The 24,300-nt window shown below is 43.4% G+C and overlaps 1 protein-coding gene across 1 annotated transcript in view; it reads left to right on the top strand.

Annotated features, from left to right (window-relative positions):
* Window positions 1–1,295: 1,295 nt before the first annotated feature.
* The window catches only part of SUMO1 (small ubiquitin like modifier 1), a 34,824-nt gene continuing 11,819 nt past the window's right edge, over window positions 1,296–24,300 (top strand). Inside the window, exon 1 of the mRNA XM_004601278.2 lies at window positions 1,296–1,452. Coding sequence (XP_004601335.1) covers window positions 1,441–1,452 — 12 coding nt within the window. The 5' untranslated portion in view covers window positions 1,296–1,440. The remainder of the gene's footprint in view (window positions 1,453–24,300) is intronic.

Here is a 24,300-nt window from a genome sequence, read left to right as displayed (position 1 = left end):
GCATTCCATATGGTCCCCCAAGCACCGCCAGGAGTAATTCCTGAGTGCAAAGCCAGAAGTAACCCCTGAGCATCGCTGGGTGTGACCCAAAAAGCAAAAAAAAAAAAAAAAATCTGTGTCCCTTACAAGTCTCCGCCTATTTTCTCTCTTGCTGCCAGCCTCGTAGTGGGCTGAAGTAGAAGCACAGTATTTCCTGTTCATAGAGTTGCCTATACTGTATACATGTCATGTAAATGGAATTTTTTTTTTTTTAACCACATGTCTCTCTGTTCAGGGCTTATTCCAGCCTCTGTACTCGTGGAGGTGCTTATTAGACTATATGGAGCGCAGGGAAGGGACCACAATGGGGTTGCCAGGATCCAACCAAGGTTGGCTGTGTGCAAAAACGAGTGCCTGTATGGCACCCAAACCAAACATTTTTTGGCTAATGTTTTTGAACATCTATTTTTTTTTTAAACATCTATTAATGTTTATTTGCCCATGGGTTTGTCTTTGGAGAAGTGTTGACTCAACTCTTTTGTTCATTATAAAATTTTATTACCATTTTATCTAATGAGGATCTAATCATAATATAGAAAGAACTAAATAGAACGAAATTAATTGATGTATTGATGTAAAAGTGACGGTTCATCGATGTATTTCCTTAATCTCAATTGTTCTGTTTCTATCATCTTCTATACTTATGCCAGTAGGGACATTGTACCGCAAAGAAATAATAAATAGGATCGGTCTTTAACTCAAATCAAGCAACTCAAGAACCGGAAAGTGCTTCTCCCCCTCTACCCAGTTTAGAACTTTGGGTAGCAACAGTACCCACCCAAATTGTCTCCAATGGGATCTTTGTTGGTTTTTTTTCGTCTTCCAATCAAGGTGACGTGTTGGGCGGTGAAGGGGGACTGGTTAAACCAAAAAGAAAAATAAATGTTAGCTCTCGAGTTAAGGAGCACTGGCATCCATTCCAACTTACTTAGGGAGTTTGGCCGGCAAAAGCAGGAGACAATAGGAGCCTGGGCACGGCGCTCGGAACCCGCAAGGTGCCGCAGAGCGAAGAATCCGGGCTGTTCGCGGGTTCCGAACACTGAGCTTGGGGCTCAAGAACTTTCCCCCGTGGGTAGGGGTGGGGGGGGTGGTTCGAGGGAGAACGGCGAGGTGAGGTCCTGGTAGCGGCGGGGTCGCCGCGGGCCATCCCCGGTGCCTGGCGGCCGCGGTCGCGTCCTCCTGCCGCTGCAGCCCCCCCGCCCGCTTTTCCCGCCGCTCTCCGTCCTCCGTCCGCGGCCCCCTCCCCGCGCCGAGAGGAAGTGACGTGAGACGGAGCGGAAGTCCCTCCAGCCGCGGTGTTGTGCTGTGTGGGGAAGGGAGACGGGTTTGTAAACCCCGGAGCGAGGTCCTGCCTTCCGAGGCCGCTGCTGTGCGGAGACCCCGGGGCAAGCCACCGTCACCATGTCGGATCAGGTAGCCGCCGGGGAGCCGCCCGCTGTGCTGGCCAGCTCCGGCCGCTCGTCCTGACGCTTGGCCGGGGCCGGGGATGGAGAAAGCGCGGGGGAGGGGAGCGCGGCCTGGGGGGAGGGGGCGGCCGGTGGGGACTCGGCGGGCGAAGGAGGGGAGTGGACGCGGGCCGGAGCCGCGGGGGCCTGCCGCCGGCCCCGGGAGCCGCCCCTCCAGCTCCCCGCGGCTCACTCATCATCCCCGGCGTCCCGGCACTTGTGCTCGCGGCCTCTCCGAAGCCGTCCCCAGTTCTCCGGGGTCGACCAGGTGCAGCGCCCAGCTTCCACCTCCGGGAAAGGGTCCCCGGGGGACCCCGTCGGCCTGCGTCTCCCGAGGACGGATTGCAGAAGCCGGGCCCTAGGCCCCAGTTATGTAACGGCGGAAAAAAAAAATCCCTGCCCGGGAGGCTCCGTGGACCTGCAAAGCCGGGAGCCGGGGGGACTCCCACTTTCTTTGCTTCTCGGGCTTTGCATAGTCCCGGAGTGGGGCCGTGGGGGCGGGGAGGGAGGGAGGGAGGGAGGGAGGCGGCTCGCGTTGCTGGGAACCTGGAGAGCTCCGCTTGGCGTTCGGCTGCCGAGGAGGGCCCGGCTGCCGTGGCTCTGCCGAGTCTGGTGTGTTTGGGGGGTGGGGGCCGGGGGTGGGGTAGGATGGGGTGGGGTGCGTCGCTGTCTCTTTTCTTGTACTTTCCCATTCCTTACTCGGGATTGGTTCAGCAGCTCGCCAGTTGCAAGAAGAGCGCCCAGAATAACCCGGGAACAAAAGTAGGACAAAACTGCTAGAGCAATAAAAAGCATTTTATGCGTATTTTTCTAAAGATGCATGATCCTTTTGAGGATAAGGAGAGGAAAACTTTGTGAGCATGGCGCAGGGGCAGAATCTGTGCAGAAATAGCCTGTTTGGGCAGAGTGCTGCATTTCAATGTTAAAACGGCGGGAATTTATTGAGGGTTCTCAATTAGGAATATTCGGTTTTGATACTTGGAAAAATTTTTTTCAATAGATGAACTTCGTTTTTTTTGGGGGGGGTTCAGGTCTTCACTTTGTTTAGATGATTTTGCCTTTTAAAAGTGTATTTGTTTTCTTTTTGTTCATTGGTGGGTTTTAGGTAACTTTTTTTGGGAGGGGGCGGGGTGTCAGGCATAGACCCCAGGATCTCAAGTGTGGTATGAAATCTACCTCTGAATATATCCCTAGTCCCTAGGAAACTTTTCTCCCCAAATTCCATAATGTACTCAAACTTTTAAATTTAACACACATATTCCCTTGGCATTTAACCCAGTTTATGTCACTTGGTGAGAGCAAGACAGACTTTTGAATACTTCAAATATTATGTAAAACGTGCATTTTTAAAGCTTAGCTAAAATTTAGATTATTTTCGGTTGGATTTTCTTACTGTCTGGATTAATTCCCAAATTGGTTTCGAAAGGGTATAATAAGTATCTCCCTGGATAGTTGTTTACTTAGTTACACTCAAGGAAAGACCAGGTATAAATCTTCATTTCCTCAGCCTTTTATTTTGATGCTTAAAAGTTTGTTGGGTTTTGGGGCCGGAGCGATAGCACAGCGGGTAGGGCGTTTGCCTTGCACGCGGCCGACCCGGGTTCGATCCCCGGCATCCCATATGGTCCCCCAAGCACCGCCAGGAGTAATTCCTGAGTGCAAAGCCAGGAGTAACCCCTGAGCATCGCTGGGTGTGACCCAAAAAGCAAAAAAAAAAAAAAAAAAAAAAGTTTGTTGGGTTTAAATTTTTTGGTTTTGTTTTTTTGGAGACCACCCATTTACTCCTGGCTCTGCACTCAGGAATTGATATTCAGGGCATGTGTTCAGGGGATGATATAGGACGCTGGGTGGAACCTGGGTAGGCCTAATGTAGGGCAACTGCCCTATCTCTGTACTGTCTGACCCCTTGATGCTTAGAAATGGCCACAAAGCATACTGAAATGTACTGTAATTTATTGCTCAAGTTTGAGTCAGGTAATTTAAGGAAGTAGTGAAGGAAGAAATAAAAGATACTGGAAACAAAAGATGTTAGCCTACCTGGGTGACTCTAGGCTACAGCTTCTGAAGATTCTTTTCTGCAGATTCTGGAGACTGAAGTCTATTTTCAGGGTAGTACTGAGACATTATTGGTGTTTTTCACTTTTTTATGTCATGAGTGTTCTGTGTCATTTTTCAAGACATACGTGACCTGTGTGTAGAGGAGTTTGCGCGCGCGTGCATGCACTTCTCTCTCTCTCTCTCTCTCTCTCTCTCTCTCTCTCTCTCTCTCTCTCTCTCTTTCTCTCTCTTTCTCTCTCACACACGCAGTGATACTTAGGGGCCACTCCTTGTGGTACTTGAGGGAACCATAAACAATGCCGGGCATCAAATGGGGGTTGGCTACATGCAAGGCAGATTGTCTTCTGTGCTATTGTACTATTGTTTTCAAGATATATTTTAATAAAACAAGTTATCAATACATAATGGGCTTATTTTAAGTGAATTAATAAATACTTGAAACCTGTTTTTTTAGTTTCACTAATACAGAAAGCCTCAACAGATATAACCTTTTTAGTTTTAAGTAATTTTTAAGAGTGTAAGTTTTGAGACCATAAAGTTTGTGAACTTTTACTCTGAACTGGTTGCTCAGCATGGTTGTGTAGTTACTATGTATTTAAAACTCAGTTCTTCTCACCCATAAGATTTTTAGGGGTGAGAAGAATCCCAAGTTTCTACAAATAATACCTGCAGCATGGATAGAAATATATACACATGAATTTAAATAAAGGGAAGGAGGAAGGTAAAACACCTCTACAAATTACCCATACCATTTGATTTTGAACTACTGGTTCTGCAGAAGAATTTTGAAGTTCTTCTGAACTTCAAAACCAGAAGATGGACCAAACGACCGTCCTCAAAAGACAATTTTAACTTAAACGGAATTCTTTTACAAAGATGTGTTTTTCTTGGGCCCTCTTAGAAGGTAATTGTCTAGTGCTGAAATAGCGTGGTAAATTCAGGGTAAAAGTCGACGTATTAGGTTCAAGCATCACAAAAATGTTGGGTTCTTCATTGATGAATAAAAAATGGTTATTTTAATCGTCATTTAAAAAAAATTTAAGTGAAGCATTTTCTAATAATTTAACAATTCCAGTGTTACTTCATGTATATGTGGATTATAATCCTGAGAAGCAGATACTAAATCCTAGGTCCTTGAATCCTGAGGACTGCATGAAATGATGTGGAGTGTTTTTTGTACATGCGTATCTTTTATAGTGGCTTTTAAATTTCATCAGGTGTACATGGTTCCTCAAATAGACTAAGAACTATCCTTTTGGGACCAGGGAGATGACTTGAAGGGATTAAGTGCATGCTTTGTGAGAGAAGTTGCATGTAAGAAGCCTGATTCAATACCCGGCACCACAATGGCTCTCAGCTAGCACCAAGCCAGGAATGGCCTGAGCACTGTGTGTGGCACAGAAACCAAAACAAGGCTATCTTCTTACCAGTAACACATATGATGGATGTTCTTCTTTAGTCCATTCTAACATTCAGCAAAACCAAGTTCTTCTACAGAACCAGTAGTTCAAAATCAAATGGTATGGGTAATTTGTAGAGGTGTTTTACCTTCCTCCTTCCCTTTATTTAAATTCATGTGTATATATTTCTATCTAGTATCATGAAAAGCAGCAGTGAACTTCAGGTCTTCCCTTTAAGTTTATTTAATAATTAGATGATTGATATATTTTATTTTATTTATTTTTTGCTTTTTGGGTCACACCTGCGATGCACAGGGGTTACTCCTGGCTCTGCACTCAGGAATTTCCCCTGACAGTACTCAGGGGACCATATGGGATGTTGGGAATCGAACCCGGGTCAGCCGAGTGCAAGGCAAATGCCCTACCCGCTGTGCTATTGCTCCTGCCCCAATGACCGATATATTTTAAATAATTACTGAATCTTCTATAAGAAGGTTCATCATGTTCTTTATCACTCTGGGAGTGATTAAATTACTTCTTTTTCTCACTAGGCAAGGATTTGGAAACTTATTTGATTCTGATTATCTCTTGGCACTTAACAAACTACCTCAAAATTTAGTGATTTGAAATAGTTGCTGTTTTGCTCAGAGACCTGCAATGTGGGCATGATTCCTTGGGTTGGACTTACTGGTCCCTGGTGTGGACATTTGGTCCAGTCTAAAACATGTTAGGGTGTTTGGTTTAGTCACAGGTCCATGATAGTAGGTTCTGTTCAAAACTTTCAATGCTATGTTTGGTTAGCAGCTACAGGACTTTGGTATTTAGTCATTTAAAAAATGTAAGGAGTAAGCCTGAGCAGGTGTGGCTCAAATATCAGGGGGAAAATAGATCTGTTGTGGGCCAGGGAGATAGTAGATGGTATTGTGGGTAAGATGCTTGTCTTGCATGTGGCCAGCCTGGCTTCAGTCTCTAGCACCACGTAAGGTCCTCTGAAACAATCAGGAGTGATGCCTGAGCTCAGTAAAATATTACTGTGTATATATGTATAGTTATCTATATGCATATGTTACATATAGATATATGTTACATATACATATATGCATATGTTACATATATGTATACATATAAGCATCTTAGAATCACTTCTAAGTATGGAGTCAGGAATAGACTCTTTTTTTTTTTTTTTTTTTTTTTTCTTTTTGGGTCACACCCAGCGATGCTCAGGGGTTACTCCTGGCTTTGCACTCAGGAATTACTCCTGGCGGTGCTTGGGGGACCATATGGGATGCCGGGGATCGAACTCGGGTCGGCCGAGTGCAAGGCAAACGCCCTACCCACTGTGCTATCGCTCCGGCCCAGGAATAGACTCTTAACATCACCAGTGTGGCCTCCGAAAAACCAAAAATGTTATCATGTTTTTTTGTTTGGTTTTGTTTTTTGTGCCACATCCTGCCGTGCTCAGGGCTTACTCCTGGCTCTGTGTGCTCAAGGATCACTCCTGGTGGTGCTTGGGGGACCATCTGGGATGCCAGGCTTGAACTCTGCTCAGCTGTGTGCAAGTAAAGTACCTTATCTGCTGTACTACCTTACTGGCCCTCTGTCACTTTTTATTGGCCTAATAGTTTTCTTGTGGTTGTGTTGCCTGCAATAACTCTTTTTTTCTTAGTAGTGTTAAGCTACCAGGTAATGACACATGGATTAAGTAGATGGATGGGATTAAAATCTTAAATAAGTACAGGATTTATTTTTATTTACTTGTTTATTTTTGTTGATGGGCCAGATCCAGTGGTGCTCTATTGGTGTTTCTGGGACCACTCCCAGCTCTGTGCTGGGGAATTGCTTCTGTTCGTGCCTGGGGACCATGCAGTACCAGGGATCTGACTGGGTCAGTTACATGCAAGGCAAGTGTGCCTTGAACAGGCCTTTACTGTCCAGCAGGATTTATAATAATCATGCATAATTAAGATGAAGGGTTTTTGTTTTGGGGCTATACTTGAGTGTCCTCTGGGGCTACTCCCTCCAAGTACAGGAAACCGTGTAGTCCATCCCCTGGGCTCCTTGTGTGCAGAACTTATGCTCTGCCCATTGAGCCATTTATCTGCACCAAGGATGAAATTGAAAGGAGGAGCTTGGTTAAGCTGCTTTGTAAAATGGACAGAAAAGCCTTGGTGTGATATGGTCAGGAAGAATGAAGTTGTGGCTCTTTTAGACCAAGTAGTTTAATGGATCTTTTGAACAGAATTAATATGTTCTGTAAGGGACTCCAGGATGTTCAGATTTGTGGCAGCTCAGGATTTATAAAGTGTTATCAAGAGAATTTGGATGGAAGCTCATTTTTAGGGCCATGGTAGGGAAACTGCTTCTGCTCTTTTGGTTGTTGTTGGAGAGGGAGGTGAGTAACTCTCAGGATGGCCCGAGGCCACCATTGTTACTTCTGGAGATGTTGGGTTGCGGAAGGTGTGAAGATTTTGGGATCTTCCTTCATATCCTATGCATGTGCTGTACTTCTGGAGTGATATTCTTGATTAAGCGTTCTTCATGTAAGGCAAATCACCAAGTGTAGCCCAAATTCAGGTGAAAGACATTTGACTTCATTTCTCTATTTGAAGAGTAACAGAATTTTTGCAGTTATCTCTAACTTAATATATGTAAGTATAATATATCATGCAATACAGGATACATTTACATATAATTGGTATGTATTATAAATATATACATTTATACACACACACATATATATATATATATATATATATATATGTTTATTTGGGTTTGGGTCATAGCCAGCACTATGGAGAGATCACTCCTGGCAGGCGTAGGGATCATATGGGATGGTCTGCCTGCTATATTATCTCTCCAGCTCCCCAACCTGCCATATTAATTGCTTTTCTTCTGTTAAGATATCATTGTTCCCTGTAGTGCTCTTTATACCTAATATTTTTCTTGTTGTTATTTACCAATCGTAATGATCTCTTGATAGCATGAGAATATGAATATGTTAAAATTTGTAACTGTATGGTATTTATATCATAGAATAATTATATTAAACTAGCTGTGACTTGAACATGTGTGTGTATATACATACACATGATAAGTATTCCATTCCTAGGAGGTGAATAATGTCTTTTATCTTTGATAAAATGCATAAGTAGATGATATCAGTTTTTGGAGGGGCTGCACCTGTTGATGAATGCTTAGGGTTATCTTCCTGGCTCTGCATTCAAGAGTAATTCCTGGCGGTACGCAGAAGACCATTTGAAATGCTGGGGCTCAAATCCTGTTCGACAGTGTGAAAAGCAGTTGCTTTACTCAGTGTAGTGTCTCTGCAGCTCTTCATGAGGAGGTGATAATGTTGGAAATTGTCTAGAATAAAAGCATTTCAGACAAAATGACCTAGAAAATATTTAATAATATTTTGAAACACTATGATTGTTATGGTTATAACCCATGAAGATTAGTTGGGCCATTTATATTTCAAAACTATTAAAGCAGTTGTCAAAAATTATTTTTTAGATTGTTTCTGGGCCATATCTGGTGGTGCTCAGGAACTATACTCTGCTTTGATGCGTGTGTGTAGGGGTTTCCTGGCAGTGCTGGGGGGCCTTGTGGTGCAGGAAATTGAACTACTAGCCACTTGTGTTATCCTCGGCCTGTGTTAAGTATTTCTTGACACCTGTTAGCTCTCAGGGCAGTTGAATGCTTCTGTTACTGCTTTTCTATGTAGTGATATTATTATTTACTTTGTGACTCTTTTCATTAGTCTGCTTTTGAGGGTTAGGAATTAAGCTCTGTGTGTTCATTTGTTTTTTTTTCTGCAGTTGGCAAAAGTTTTTTTTTCTTTATCATTTGTTGAATAAGGAGATGATGAATATATCTAAGTTTTAGGACCTGAAAGTTACCTAAAATAAAAAACTTAAAGCAGGGGGCTGGAGCAATAGCACAGCGGGTAGGGCGTTTGCTAGGTAGGCCGCCTTGCACGCGGCCGACCCGGGTTCGAATCCCAGCATCCCATATGGTCCCCTAGCACTACCAGGGGTAATTCCTGAGTGCAAAGCCAGGAGTAACCCCTGGGCATCGCCAGGCGTGACCCAAAAAGCAAAAAAACAAAACAAAACAAAACTTAAAGCAGCAGATATCTTCAACCTTTTATAATTCCCATGTTTTATTATTGAGGAAAGATTGTCATGGAGAGCCCAAGACATAGTATTGTGCTTAGTTATTTTTTTTCCTTTTTGGGTCACACCTGGCAATGCTCAGGGGTCACTCCTGGCTCTGTACTCAGGAATTACCCCTGGCGGTGCTCAGGGGACCATATGGGATGCTGGGAATCGAACCCGGGTCGGCGCGTGCAAGGCAAATGCCCTCCCCACTGTGCTACACTCCAGCCTCAGTATTGTGCTTGTTGGACCTGGTTTGATCCCCGTATAGCATGTGGTCTCTTGAGCACTACCAGGAGTACTCCCTCAAAAACAAACAAAAAGATTGTCCTGGAGTAGTTTTCCTTTTATTATGTTTTTGCATAGGTTTTTGATTTTACTAGCAGTAGAACTTGAACCTTTAACTCTAAGATGATTTGTTGCTTCTAGGACATTGGGATTGTGAAGGATAATTTTCTTTTTTTCTTTTCTTTTTTTTTTTTTGCTTTTTGGGTCACACCTGGCAATGCACAGGGGTTACTCCTGGCTCTGCGCTCAGGAATTACCCCTGGCCATGCTCAGGGGATCATATGGGATGCTGGGATTTGAACCCGGGTCGGCTGCTTGCAAGGCAAACGCCCTACCCGCTGTGCTATCGCTCCAGCCCCTGTGAAAGGATAATTTTCTTTAAAGTATCTTTAGCCATCTCTCTCTCTCTCTCTTTTTTTTTTTTTTTTTTGCCTTTTGGGTTACTCCTGGCTCTGCACTCAGGAATTACTCCGGCTGTGCTCGGGGGACCATATGGGATGCTGGGAATCAAACCCGGGTTGGGTGCGTGCAAGGCAAATGCCCTACCTACTGTGCTATTGCTCCAGCCCCTAGCCATCTCATTTTTGAATTTACTCAAATTTTGATTCTTTTTGGGTTGGGTTGGGATAGGTAGGTAAATTTCTGATATTGACGAGTGTGCGTTTATGCCTAGACTCTGTGTGTGTGTGTGTGTGTGTGTGTGTGTGTGTGTGTGTGTGTGTGTGTGTGTCTCCCCTGCAGTGCTCAGGGTTTACTTCTGGCTCAGGGTTTTGGCATGACTTTTAGCAGTGCTGGTAGGGTAGCTTATATGGGATGCCAGTGATTGAATATGGGTCAGCCACATGCAAGGTAGGCAACCCTACCCTCTCACTCTCTTTATGGTCTCCATACTCTGATTTTTTTTTTTTTAGTGTAGGAGTACTGCTGTTCAGACAGTGATTAAGCTGACTGAAGCGGGTATGAACTCCGTATTACTTTTTTCTTAGTATTTTAAAATTCTATTTCCATAAAGTTGTTCACAATGATTGTTTACATTCAATATTTTAACACCAATCTCACCACCATTACACTTTCCCTCCACCATTATTTTAAAATTTCCCACCACACCCAAGTCTGCCTCATAAGCAGATGATAAATAATTTTTTTTATATTGCTTGTTATGAATAATATGAGATGCCATGGGGCTGCGAAAGCAGCCCTCTGCTTCTGGAATTCTAAGATATTTTAAATATTTGGGAGTCTGGAGGCATCTCTGAGGCATGCTGCTCTCTTCTGAGAATCATTTGTGAGTCTCTGATTCATGTCCATCAATGCGCTCAAATGGGACCCATGTGGGGAGGTTGCCCATCCCAGACTCCATGAAGCCTGGAGTTTTCAGTCACAGATCCCGAATACCTGGATTTCTCAGTGGATTCATTCTCATGTGGGAAGTTGGGGGCGATCTGGTGAAGGTCGGCCATGAAAGTGGTGGTGATTGGGTTCTGGAGGTTTGTGGCTGCCGGGTGGGATTCATTTGGGGCAGGTGGAGGGACACACCTGCTCCTCTCTGAGGTGCCCTGGTGAAATCAGCCTGACACGGGGTGGGGAGGCATATCTGTGGCATGCTGCTCTTCTCTAAGATTCATTTGTGAGTCTCTGAATCATGGCCATTAATGCGCATAAATGGCCTGCTTTTTTTAAAAAAAATTTCTTTCTTTCCTTTCTTTCTTTCTTTCTTTCTTTCTTTCTTTCTTTCTTTCTTTCTTTCTTTCTTTCTTTCTTTCTTTCTTTCTTTCTCTTTCTTTTTATTGAATCACCATAAGAAAAGCTTTCAGGTTTAATTCTCACTCATACAATGATCAAACACCCATCCCTTCACCAGTGCACATGTTCCACCACCAAGAACCCCAATATACCTCCCATCCCATCACCCATCCCCTCCTGTGTGGCTGATGATTTTCACTTTCTCTTTACTTTGATTACATTCAATATTTCGACAGAAAACTCACTATTATTTGGAATTTTCCTCCAACCATCAGACCTGCCAAAAAGGCATCATTTGATAATTTGTTTTCCATTGCTGAGAATGAAAAGTATATGAGATCGCGTGGCTGCTCTTGGCGGCTGTGTGGTTTCGGAATTCAGGTATTCTAGTAATTTAGTCCAGAGAAATTTCTGCCAGAAGTTGTGTCACTGCAAGCTCATACCTCTGTCTAGTGGGCTCTAAAAGATGGCGGTCGCCACACCACTGCTGAAAGGAAAGGCAAAGGGACAAAAACCTTTCCCCTCCCGGGGTGGCACGGGACCGTAACTTAGTTCACAGTCTAGAGGCATTAAATGGCCTGCTTTTGATCTCTTTTGAGATTTATTTATGGGTCTCGAAGCAAGGCTGGTATAGAGCTCAAATGAAGGTGGTTTGTGGGTGTGACTCCCAAATACCCAACTTTTGGCTGTTTAATTTCTTGGGAAACTTGGTCCCAAGTTGTTGGGGTCCGACCAGAGGCACAGTAGCAATTTTGGGGTATCAGGAAGCCTGAAGGCACCATCAGGCTGCTGATGCACTCACCCATAGGTAGGTTGACCTGCTGGGTGGCATCATACCCCCATATTACGATTTTTTAAAAGTCACCTGGGGTTAGTAGATACAGATTGTATTAATCTGCATCTTAGTTTTACAGTTTAAATTTTGGATATCCCTGTAAAATGACTTATGCTTGTGAGAAGATACTTTGTATTTGTTGTACTTTCAATTTTTGACCATTCTTTTTGCAATTAATTGCCTTTGCTGGGCTTATGGAACTCTAAAGGAAAAGACATGAAGGAAGGAAGGGTGGTTTTCTATTTGCTAAACTTCCTGTTCTCAATATCTATGACCAGTTTTTTCTCACTCCCTTCCTTCCTCCCTTCCTTCCTTCGTGTTTGGGTTATACCTGGTGATGCTCACGGCTTATTCCTGGCTCAGCTCTCAGGGATCATTCCTGGCACACTCCGGAGATCATCTATGGCCTGAGATTGAATCCGGGTCGCGTGCATGCAAGGCAAACACCCTTCCTGCTGCACTATTATTCTGGTCCCTCTGGAGCTTTTTTTTTTCTTTTTGGGTCACACCCATTGATGCTCAGGGGTTGCTCCTGCGTCTGTGCTCAGGAATTACTCCTGGTGGTGCTGGGGGAACCATATGGGATGCTGGGGATCAAACCTGGGTCGGCCGCATGCAAGGCAAACACCCTGCCCGATGTACTATCCCTCCGGCCCCTCGGGAGCTGTTTTGAAAGGTTTTGCTGAAGGTTTATGTATGTGTGCAAAGTGTACGTAAGTGTGTAACTTGCTGATTTTTAAAAAATTAAATCACAGTGAATCACAAACTTTCCAAGTTATTTATGATTGAATTTCAGGCATGCAGTGTTTCAACACTCATCTCTTCACCAGTGTCCATGTTTATCTACCAGTGTCCCCAGTTAGCTCTCCTGCCCACAACTTGCTGAATTTTTATAAACTGGACAACATATCATGTACTCAGTGTCTAGATTCAGAACCATTATTTTGTCTACTAATATACAGATTAGATTAGTCTGTCTTAGAATGAAATGTTATGTGCCTCTGTGTCTTGCCTTTTTTTTTTTTTCTTTTTGGCTCTGTTTGTTTGAAGACGTTTCCATTTTACTGTGCATATTTATATGTTGTGTAAATCTAACTGGTAAGTATTTGTTGCATAATTGTTTGGCGATCACAGCTTACCCATTCTGCTTTTTATACACATCTACTTTCTGTAACTTTTGTGGTTGTGGGTTCGTTTTTTTTTTTTTTGAGGGAGAGAGGTCACACCCAGCAATGCTCAGGGATTACTCCTGGTAGTGCTCAGGGAACCACATGGGATGCTGGGATGCCGGGGATGGACTCATGCAAGGCAAGCACCTTCCCTGTTGTACTCACTCAAGCCTCTTTTTTCTTTTAAAAAAATGTTTGGGTCAACCCTGTGATGCTCAGGGGTGATTCATGACTCTGCACTCAGGAATTACTCCTGGCAGTACTCGGGGGACGCTATGGGATATTGGGGATTGAACCCTTGTTGGCCGTGTGCAAGACAAATGTCCTCCACGCGGTACTGTTTGCTCCAGCCCCCCAGGACCTGTTTTTAATCTATCCCAAATGATGCTTGCTTAGGTAGCCTCTTTACTCAATTAGGGTTTTTTTTTGAACTGGGTAAGAGAAAATCTAATAGTAGGTTAAAAAAGAAGGCAGTTTTTCTCATGAAACAAGGAATCTAGATGGTAGTTTAGAGTTGGTAATTGCAGCCTTCATAAAATATACTCACTTCTTTTCTGTCCTGAATATCATTACTGTTATGCTTGTCTCCTAGTAGGTTGTCTCTTGGTAGTTCCAGTGTGGGAGAAAAGGCTGGAGAAAAGGAATAACTGTGCCCCCCAAAAACATGTGCCAACCAAAAGTTTATCTTCATGACAAGCTCTGTGTCATGTCATAAGAGAAGCTGAAAAAAATTTCTTTAGCTGGGCAAGTTTTATTTTTTTAATGGTCTTTTTGGATTACATCAGGGGTTACTCCTGGTGGTGCTCAGGGGACCATCTGGGATGCTGGGGATCGAACCCAGGTCGCCTGCATGCAAGGCACATACCCTACAGACTGTACTATTGCTGCTCAACCCAAGTTTTTGTATTGTTTTGGTTTTGGGTCATCCCTGGTTTTCCTCATGGGCTTTTCTTGGTTTTGCACTCAGGAGGGAATGACCCCTGTCAGTGGTGAGTGGACAAAATGTGGTGCCAGGGATTAAGACAGCAGCAGCATGGCAAAGCAAGTGCCTTATTCTGTACCTTTTAGGTACATCTTCTCTGGCTCTAATGGAGCAGATTTCTTCTCCCTTGAAGAAGAAAGTCTATATCAGGTAATTTGCAATGTCTGTCATATTTCAAAGTTTGAATGCATTTAGATAGTTATACCAGTTTGGCATAGACTTTGCATAGGTTCATTGTCTTGACTCAGAGAGTAGAAATTACTTCTGGTGGTATTCGGGGAACTATATGAGATGCTGGGGATTGAACCCGGGTCAGACACGTGCGAGGCAAATGCCCTACCTGCTGTACTATTTTTCTGGCCACTGTACATGTATTTTTAAAAATTTATTACTAATTTCATCTGCTTGGTATATGTCTTCCTTCTAACCTAATCAAGCAATCCTCTCTTTTCTCTGATGATGTCTTCCCTACATAGTGCTGAATGCTTTCATTGTTTTGTCACTGCTATGCCATTCCCATTCCATTTTGTAGGTTTTTTTTTTTTAACTGTAGGAAGGAAAGAAAGCTCACAAAAACACTGAGATCATTGAAGGCAAACTTTTCCTTTTTTGTCCATTTTACAGACCAGTTTGTCAAAGGAGAAAAAGGAGCATATGAAAAGTGAGATGATTGTGTTAAGCAAGCATAAGACTTTTAAATAAGTGCCACAAAATGACATTGCTACATTGGATTCATGAAACACCTAGAAGAGATCACTAAAATGGAGTGAATAGGGAACGTAGCAGGGTTTTTTCCTATTCACATATTCTATGAAATCAAAACAAATTACTACCTTTATCTTATTCCCAGGAGCGAATTAAAACCTGCAAGGATTTTGGTTAGACTAATATGTACAGTAGTTGAATGAATTATGATTAAGATTCTGTGGTGGGATACAACAAATAGGTCAGTTTAATTTAATAAACATCAAATATCTAGTGTTTGCCTCTTCCTGCGGTGATTATAAAAATAAAAAGGCCTTGTTCCTTCCCTTGTAAACTAGTAGGGACGATAAGACATACAAAACTGTCACAGAAAATGTGATTAACAAGCATATTGAATAACCTCACAGTACCATACACTGTTTGGCCTGAAATACAAAGAAGTGTAAATCATGTCAATAAGGAGTCAACCTGATGGGAGATACAGATATGCATGCATGTACTTAAAATAAGAAGATTTAGAATGTTTAAGAGGGTATTCAGGGATACAATTGAATAGGAAATGGTAGAACAGTGAGTAAGGGTAATTGCTTTGCATGTGGCCAACCCAGGTTCTACTCCCTGAACACCGCCAGGAGTAAATCCTGAGCACAGAGCTCAGAGTAACCCTTTAGTGTTGCTGGGTGTGGCCCGAAAACAAAACAAAAAACAAAACCAACCCCTGTGATTGGCATGCTCTTCAAGTCTGTGGTCTCCCTTGAACACTATCTTGCTTGTCTTTGTTTCTTTACTTGCTTTTTTTCCACCCTGAAGAAGCCTTATCTCTTTCATCCCTCCCATGGGGTTTTCTTCCTGGCTTTTTGGCTCATGCACAGCCATACTCAGGGTTACGCCAGGCTCTGCTTCAGGAATCAGTCCTGGCGGTGCTTGGGGGACCATATGGGATGTCAGGGATTGAACCCAGGTCTGCCAGTTGCAAAGCAAACACCCTACCTGCTGTACTATCTCTTTGGCTCCCATATTTTTCTAAGTGAGATCCATTTAATAAAAATTACCTTGCTTCACTAAAAAAAAATGAAACTGTTTTGCAAAGTTATTGTTTATTGAGGGTTTTTTTTTCTTTTTTGGGACACACCTGGCGATGTATAGGGGTCCCTCCTGGCTTTGCACTCAGGAACTACCCCAGGCGATGCTCAGAGTGCTGGGAATCAAACTCGGGTCTGGCTGTGTGCAAAGCAAACGCTCTACCTGCTGTGCTGTCGCTCCAGCCCCAATAATTGAGTTTAAAATATATAATGTTCTAGCACAAATCCCTCCACCATTGTCAACTTTCCTCCACTAGTGTTCCCAAGTTCCCTCCAGCTCTACGGGCCTGTGGGAATTTGAATTTGACTTTGAATGTTCTATGCAGATCAGATTGCATTTTTTTTTTTTTTGCTTTTTTTTGGGTGTCACACCTGATAGATGCTCAGCGGTTACTCCTAACTTTGCACTCAGGAATCACTCCTGGCGGTGCTCGGGAACCATATGGGATGCTGTGAGTCAAACCCGGGTTGGCCGCGTGCAAGGCAAACGCTCTACCTGCTGTACTATTGCTCCAGCCCCTAGGTTGCATTTTAAGAGATTGCTCTGGTGGTAGTTTGTAGAATTAATCTAAGGGAACAGACAGAAGGCAACTGTTACACAGTTGACTAATAATAGTGTTTAAGGCAGAATGGAGAGAATAGGATAGAGGAGAGCCAATAATGACCTTGAAGTATCTGTTGTGACCAATTGAGTATCTGGTTACTATTAGCTATTCTGGATTCAGGAGTTGTAAATTGTGTTTTGGGTTGCATCCCATGGTGCTCAGGAGCTACTCTTTTTTTTTTTTTTTCTTTTTGTGTCACACCTGGGGATGCACAGGGGTTACTCCTGGCTTTGCACTTAGGAATTATTCCTGGCAGTGCTCAGGGGACCATATGGGATGCTGGGAATCCAACCCGGGTTGACTGTGTGCAAGGCAAACGCCCTACCCATTGTGCTATCGCTCCAGCCCCTCAGGGGCTACTCTTGATTTGGTGCTCTGGTGTTGCTCTTGATAGAATTTGGGGAATCATATAGTACTAAGATTTAACTCAGGCCTCCCACATTTTCAAAGCAGGCCTTTTAGCTCTCTACTCAGCCTGAGAGTCTCTCTCTCTTTCTCTCTCTTTTTAGTTAAATGACTGAATTACAAAGTTACAAATGTAATTATGATTGAGTTTTAGATGTATATTTTTCCAACTCCAGTCCTTTCATCAGTACCCACTACCAATGCCCCTAGTTTCCCTCTGACACTTTTCCTCTTTTCCCTCTCCCCCATTGTCTTGGTATTCCCTTTCCTAACTTATCCCCTCTCGCCCCCGCCCCAGTGCCAGGCTTCCTACTGAAGACCAATTCTCCTGCTCTTTGTTTCTTTTGCCATTGGGCATTTGATATTCCCCTACAAGTTTTATTTATATCCTACATGAGAAAGTCTGTTTCACTCCCTCTGGTTGATTTCACTCAACACATGCTCTCCAGATCTCCACTTTGCGTCGAATTGAACAACTTTATCTTTTCTTAAGGCTGCGTAGTATTCCATTGTGTAAATGTACCATAGTTTCTTTATCTAGTCATCTTTTATGGGCATTTGTGTTTCCATATTCTGGCTATTGTATACACAGTGCTGCAGTGAACATAGGAGTGCAGATATCTTTTCTGATTTGTACTTTTGGGCTTTGGAGTATATTCCCAGGAGTGGAATTACTGGATCTTTTTTTTTTTTTTTTTTTTTTTGCTTTTTGGGTCACACCCAGCGATGCTCAGGGGTTACTTCTGGCTTTGCACTCAGGAATTACTCCTGGCGGTGCTGGGGGACCATATGGGATGTCGGGGATCGAACCCGGGTCGGCCGCGTGCAAGGCAAACGCCCTACCCGCTGTGCTATCGCTCCAGCCCCAAGAATTACTGGATCTTATGGAAGCTCAATTTCTAGTTTTTTTTCTTTGACTGTTCATAATGTTTTCTAAAAAGGATGGGCTAGTCAACATTCCCATGAGCAGTGAATGAGGGTTCCTTTTTCTCCACATTCTCACCAACACTAGTTGTTATTCTTTTTAATGAGTGCCAGTCTCTGGTGTGAACTGATCTCTCACTGCTGTTTTTATTTGCATTTTCCTGATTAGTGATACAGAATATTTTCTGTATGCTTCTTGGCCATTTGCATTCCTTCTTTGAAAAAGTTAGTTTTTATACCTTCTTCCCAATTTTTGATAGGGTTGGAAGTGTTTTGTTTTTTTTTTTTCAACCTACTAAGGTAAAACCAGTGCTTTAATTTCTTAGATATTGACCCTTTGTTGGATGTGGTGGACAAATAATTTCTCCCAGTTTCTGGGCTGTCTTTGTACTCTGGTCATCATTTCCTTTTTTTTTTTGAGTTGCAGAAGTTTTTTAGTTTAATTAGTTTAATGTAGTTCCATTTATTTATTTCTGCTTCTACTTGCTTAGTGGTGTTTCATCCATAAGATGCCTCTAGCTTCAATGTCATGGAGAGTTCTGCCTGTATTTTTCTCTATGTACCTATGGATTCATGTCTGATACCTAGAACTTTAATCCATTTTGAGTTGACTTTTGTACATGGCATGGAGAGAGGTCTGAGTTCATTCTTTTGCATGTGGCCAACCAGTTTTCCCAGTACCATTTGTTGAAGAGTCTTTCCTTTCCTCCACTTCATATCTTTTGCTCCTTTATCAGAGATTAACTGATGACTTAAAAAATGAATTTTTAGGGGCTGGAGTGATAACACAGCGGGTAGGGCGTTTGTCTTGCACGCGGCCGACCCGGGTTCGAAAACCAGCATCCCATATGGTCCCCTGAGCACCGCCAGGAGTAACCTCTGTGCATCGCCGGGTGTGACCCAAAAAACCAAAAAAAAAATTAATTTTTTTTTTGGGGGGTCACACCTGGCAATGCACAAGAGTCATTCCTGGCTCATGCACTCAGGAATTATCCCTGGCAGTGCTCAAGGGACCATATGGGATGCTGGGATTCGAACCTGGGTCGGCCGTGTGCAAGGCAAATGCCCTACCCACTGTGCTATCGCTCCAGCCCCCCCAAAAAATTATTTTTTAAGTCTAAGAAGAGGGGTTTCAAACTAACATTTGTAATACATTCAGTTTTGGACACTCATATTGAGGTGCCTGTGCAACATCCCAAAGTGGAGATACTCAAGTACATACATAAATGAGTATGAACGCAGAATAAACAGGTTGGATAGGATGGTTGTGACTCATTAGTTAGTATCCTGAAGGATACTAGTTAGAAGCATGGGTTTCATTCAGTAAGATAGAAAGGACATGGAATCCATAAGAACCCCAGGTTTTAAGGATTTAAAAATATGGCTAAATACAAGGAGAAAATGGAATCTTGGAGGCCAAAGGTAGGGGTTAAGTTTTCAAGGAAGAAGTCATCAATATCATTTATGTTAGACAGTTACAGATGAGATTTTGAATTGTCCATTAGAGTTTGCAGTGAGTATTGAAGTGGTAATCTTGGTAAGAGCAGTGTGAAATAAAGTTATAGAGTATAAACCAGATTACAGTGGGTTGAGAGTCAAAGCTGAGTACTCTTGGTGAACTTTGACTGAAAGAAAGATGAGGGTAATTTAGAGAATACTGCCAGAGGTATTTTAAAATGAAAATAATTGCCATAAAGGTTATTAACAACTTATACATAGGAGCAAACCCTGAATGAACGGTTTGAGGCTCTTCCTGTTCCTGGGGCGAGCAGATACCATTGGGCTACACTAGCACTGAATAAGGATGAATGGAGACGTTACTGGCACCTGCTCGAGCAAATTGAAGATCAATGGGATGACAAGTGATACAAGTGAAATAGGAGCATTAAAGGAAAATAGTAACAGTAATGGGAGGAAGGTGTTGCAAGAACCTTTTTTTTTTGGTTTGTTTTTTGGGCCACACTCAGTGATGCTTAGGGGTTACTTCTAGTTCAGCACTTAGGAATTACTCCTGGCCAATTCTTGGGGAATCATCTGGGGTAGGCAGTATGTAAGGAACATGCCTTACCTACTGTACTATGCTCTGGCCCCACCCAGAACTTTTTGTTTTTATTTATTTTTTGGCTTTTGGGTCACACCTGGCAATGCACTCAAGAATTACTCTTGGTGGTACTCAGGGCACCATATGGGATGCCGGGATTTGAACCCATATTGGCCTCATGCAAGACAAAAATGCCCCATCCGCACTACTATCACTCCAGCCTCAAAACTGTTTTGGTGCCACACTCGGTGATGCTCAGGGGTTATTCCTGGCTCTGTACTCAGGAACTACTCTTGATAGTGCTCAGAGACCATATGGGATGCCAGGGTTTGATCTAGGGTCAGCCACATGCAAGGCAAGCACCCTACCTGCTATTACTATTGCTTGGCCCCTCCCCACCTAGAACTTTTTTTTTCCCACATGTATTTTTAAAAAATTTAAAAAATTTTTACTTTTCGGGGCTGGAGTGATAGCATAGCAGGTAGGGCGTTTGCCTTGCACGCGGCCGACCCGGGTTCAAATCCCAGCATCCCATGTGGTCCCCTGAGCACTGCCAGGGGCAATTCCTGAGTGCAGAGCCAGGAGTAACCCCTGTGCATCGCCAGGTGTGACCCAAAAACCAAAAAAAAAAAAAAATTTACTTTTCATAAAGTTGTTCACAGTAATGGATTACATTCAATATTTCAACACCAATGCCACCACCATTACATCTTCCCACTACCATTATTTCGAATTTTCCCACCACTACTCAAGCCTGCCCCACAGGCAGATGCTAGATAATTTATTTTGTATTGCTTGTTATGAATAGCATGAGATGTCACACAGCCATGAAAGCGGCCTTGCGCTCCTGGAACTCTAAAATTTTAAATAATTGGGGTCCAGAGACATCTCTGCAGCAAGATGTTCGGTTCTGAGATTCATTTGTGAGTCTCTGGATCATGGCCACTAATGTGCTTAAATGGTATCTGGAGGCAGTTCGTGGTTGTGACAACAAGGACCCCCAAAGAGGCGGGGTGATTTCAAAAAAAGGTTTGAAATTGTTGATGGGAAGTAGTGACCTGTTCCCGATCCCTTGAGGCCTGGAGTTTTCAGTCACTGGATCTGCGTATCTGGGTTTTACATTGGGTTCTGGAGGTCTGTGGCCGCGGGATTCATATGGGCCAAGGTAAAAAGTTCACCTAGAACTTTTTAATGTGTGGGGTGGATTTCTGTGAGCTTTCAAGAGAGGCTGAGGGAAGAAGTACATATATTTTCCATGTAAGGGACTTAGGACTATAAATGACTGAAAGTAAAAGAATCACAGTGTAGTTGAGGAACAGCGAATTGTCTAATTTAACCAAATTAATCAGGTTTATAAATGGTAGGACATTTATATCTTAAAATGAGATGAATTTGGTGAAGAATTGGAAGCCGGGCTGTGGAGTTTAGTTGTAGGTCTTGAAGTACTAGAAACTATTAGTGCTTTCTGGTTGGGTAGTTTAGAGGTCAGAGAAGCAGTACTTTGAGAAAGAGTTCCGAAGCACTGTGGATGAGGGAGTGGAGGAGGGAGAAGAGCTGCTGTGGCCACACTAAGAAGTAGGCACAAAATTACTCCTATTGTGCTGCTGTGCTGCTGCTGTAGATGGGGTGAGAACTGTTCTCCTTTGTGCTAACTCAAACAAAGCTTCCTAAGGCTTTTCTCTCTGCCAAGAGAACTGAGGCTCTGCTTGCTGTATATTGCTTTTCACTGCAAAGAGTAAGCTGTCCTTGCCCTCTAGATACTTAAAGGAAGAAGCACCTGTTTACTACGATTATAAATTCTAAAAAGGTTGGGGCCAGTCTGTATTTGAAGACAGTTTTCTAGTCTGCAGATGAAATACTGTCTCACTAAAAAAGGTTAATTTTGCCTCCTGCCATAATATGCAGTTGTCAGCGAATGTTGAAAGTACTGCAGAATGAAAAACAGGCAAGGATTCACACTAATGAAGTCAATGTTGTTATCTAAGCATTTTCCTAGACTCTGGCTTATATTTTGAAGTTAAAAGCTCCTTCTAGTTGAATAGATTAAGTTTTGAATGGTAAAGCAGTTCTTAGAACCTGGGGGAAGGGCACGTTCACAGTGAGGCCTAGCCTGATGCCAGGTTAAATGTTTGCACCTGATGATGGTGTGCTGCTCATTTCCAGCAGTGCTGGGGCCAACAGTGTTCCATTTGGCCCTGTTCAGTGCCAGGGGTTGAACTGGGGCCTCGAACATTGCCTGGCCTGGTTGGTTCGTTATTTACTTTTTAATCTGTTAACAATGCTGTTGACATTTATGGCCTTGGTGCACCACCACCAAAGTGCCTAAGACCCTCTCCCACCTGTGCCCCTTTGTCCTACCCCATCATCCATCTACTTCGTGCCAATCTGGTGTGTTTGTACTCCAGGGCCAGAGCTTCTCAGTTGATACTGTTCCCTTTTTTTATTTTTCTGCACACCACAGATGAGTGAAGTGAATGCTTGTCTGTCTCCTCTGGTGAATTTTACTATTCATGATGCTCTCCAATTTTGTCCAAGTTGCAGCAAACTATCTGATCTCATCTCTTCCTTCCTTCCTTCCTTCCTTCCTTCCTTCCTTCCTTCCTTCCTTCCTTCCTTCCTTCCTTCCTTCCTTCCTTCCTTCCTCCCTCCCTCCCTCCCTCCCTCCCTTCCTTCCTTCCATTTTGGGATCACAACAGAGGTGCTCAGGGCGTATTCCTGGCAGGGTTAGGGCACCATATGGGATATCAGGTATCAAACCCAGATCAACTATGTGCAAGTCAAGCTGCTGTACTATTGCTCCAGCCCCTGATTTCATCTTTTCTTATAGCTGCATAGTATTCCACTCTCTCTTTTTCTCTCTCTCTCCCTTCCTCCCCCTCCCTCCCCCTCTCTTCCTGTTTCTCCCTCTTTCTCTCTCTCTCTTATACCAGAACTTCTTTATTTAGTTTTTTGGGGACACAACCAGTAGTGGTGTCCAGGGGTCATTTCTGGTCATTTCTGGTCATTTCTAGTCATTTCTACTCGGGGGGCACATGTGATACTGGGGATTGAATGCACATTAGCAGTGTCTATGGGTGAACACCTTATGTGTTGTACTATTTCTCAGGCCCAACCACATTTCTTTTTCCATGTGTGTCATTGGACTTTTGGGTTGTTTCCATATTCTGGCTGTTATACTAAGCACTGCCTCATTATGTTCTTATACAAAGTGTATTAAGTTTGAAATTGTTTTGAACACTAGAATCATATAAAAGTTAAACAAAGGTATAGTTGTGTAGGAATGTTATTTTTATTGCACTGTAGCACTGTTGTCCTGTTGTTCATTGATTTGCTTGAGGGGGCACCAGTAACGACTCCAATGTGGGACTTACTGTTTTTGGCATATCAAATATGCCGCGGGTAGCTTGCCAGGCTCTGTCGTGCGGGTGGGATACTCTCGGTAGCTTGTCAGGCACTATGGAATGGAACTTTTCATTGTTAAAAATGGCTTGCCCTTTTTTTTGGCCGAGGTTTGGGTTTGGGCCAGACTTGCCAGTGCTTGGGACAAATTCTTGCTCTGTGTTTGGGAATTTCTTTTTTTTTTTTTTTTTGCTTTTTGGGTCACACCTGGCAATGCTTAGGGGTTACTCCTGGCTCTGCACTCAGGAATCATCCCTGGCGGTGCTCAGGGGACCATATGGGATGCTGGGAATCGAACCCGGGTTGGCCGCGTGCAAGACAAACGCCCTACCCGCTGTGCTATTGCTCCAGCCCCATCTGTGCTTGGGAATTTCTTAGTGATGTTCAAGGAACCATGTGGCACCAGGCAAGCATTTTAACCACTCTACTCTCTCTTGGCCTTGACTTTTCTTAACTTTGTGTAAAATATGTTTGTATTTTAACTGCTGTAGCGGTAGCACAGCGGGTAGGGCGTTGCCTTGCATGCAGCCGACCCAGGTTTGATTCCTCTGTCCCTCTCGGGGAGCCTGGCAAGGTACCGAGAATATCCCGCCTGCATGGCAGAGCCTGGCAAGCTACCTGTGGTGTATTCAATATGCCAAAAACAGTAACAACAATTCTCACAATGGAGATGTTACTGGTGCCCGCTCGAGCAAATCTATGAATGATGGGATGACAGTGCAGTGCTATTCCTTCATCTGAAGTTATTTTATAACACTCTTTTGTTTTGGTGGTGTTGGGAATTCAATCCAGGGCTTCACACATGCAGGCAAGTGCTCTACCACAGAGCTGGCCCCTTCTTTTATTTAATTAATTAATTTATTTATTTTTTGCTTTTTGGGTCACACCCGGTGACGCACAGGGGTTACTCCTGGCTCTGCACTCAGGAATTACCCTTGGCGGTGCTCATGGGGACCATATGGGATGCTGGGAATCGAACCCGGGTCGGCCGTGTGCAAGGCAAACGCCCTACCTGCTGTACTA

This window comes from Sorex araneus, chromosome X (genome assembly GCF_027595985.1).
Source record: "Sorex araneus isolate mSorAra2 chromosome X, mSorAra2.pri, whole genome shotgun sequence".
NCBI lineage: Eukaryota > Metazoa > Chordata > Mammalia > Eulipotyphla > Soricidae > Sorex > Sorex araneus.
Note: the sequence above shows the minus strand (reverse complement) of the source record. Positions and strands in the feature narration are given on the sequence as shown.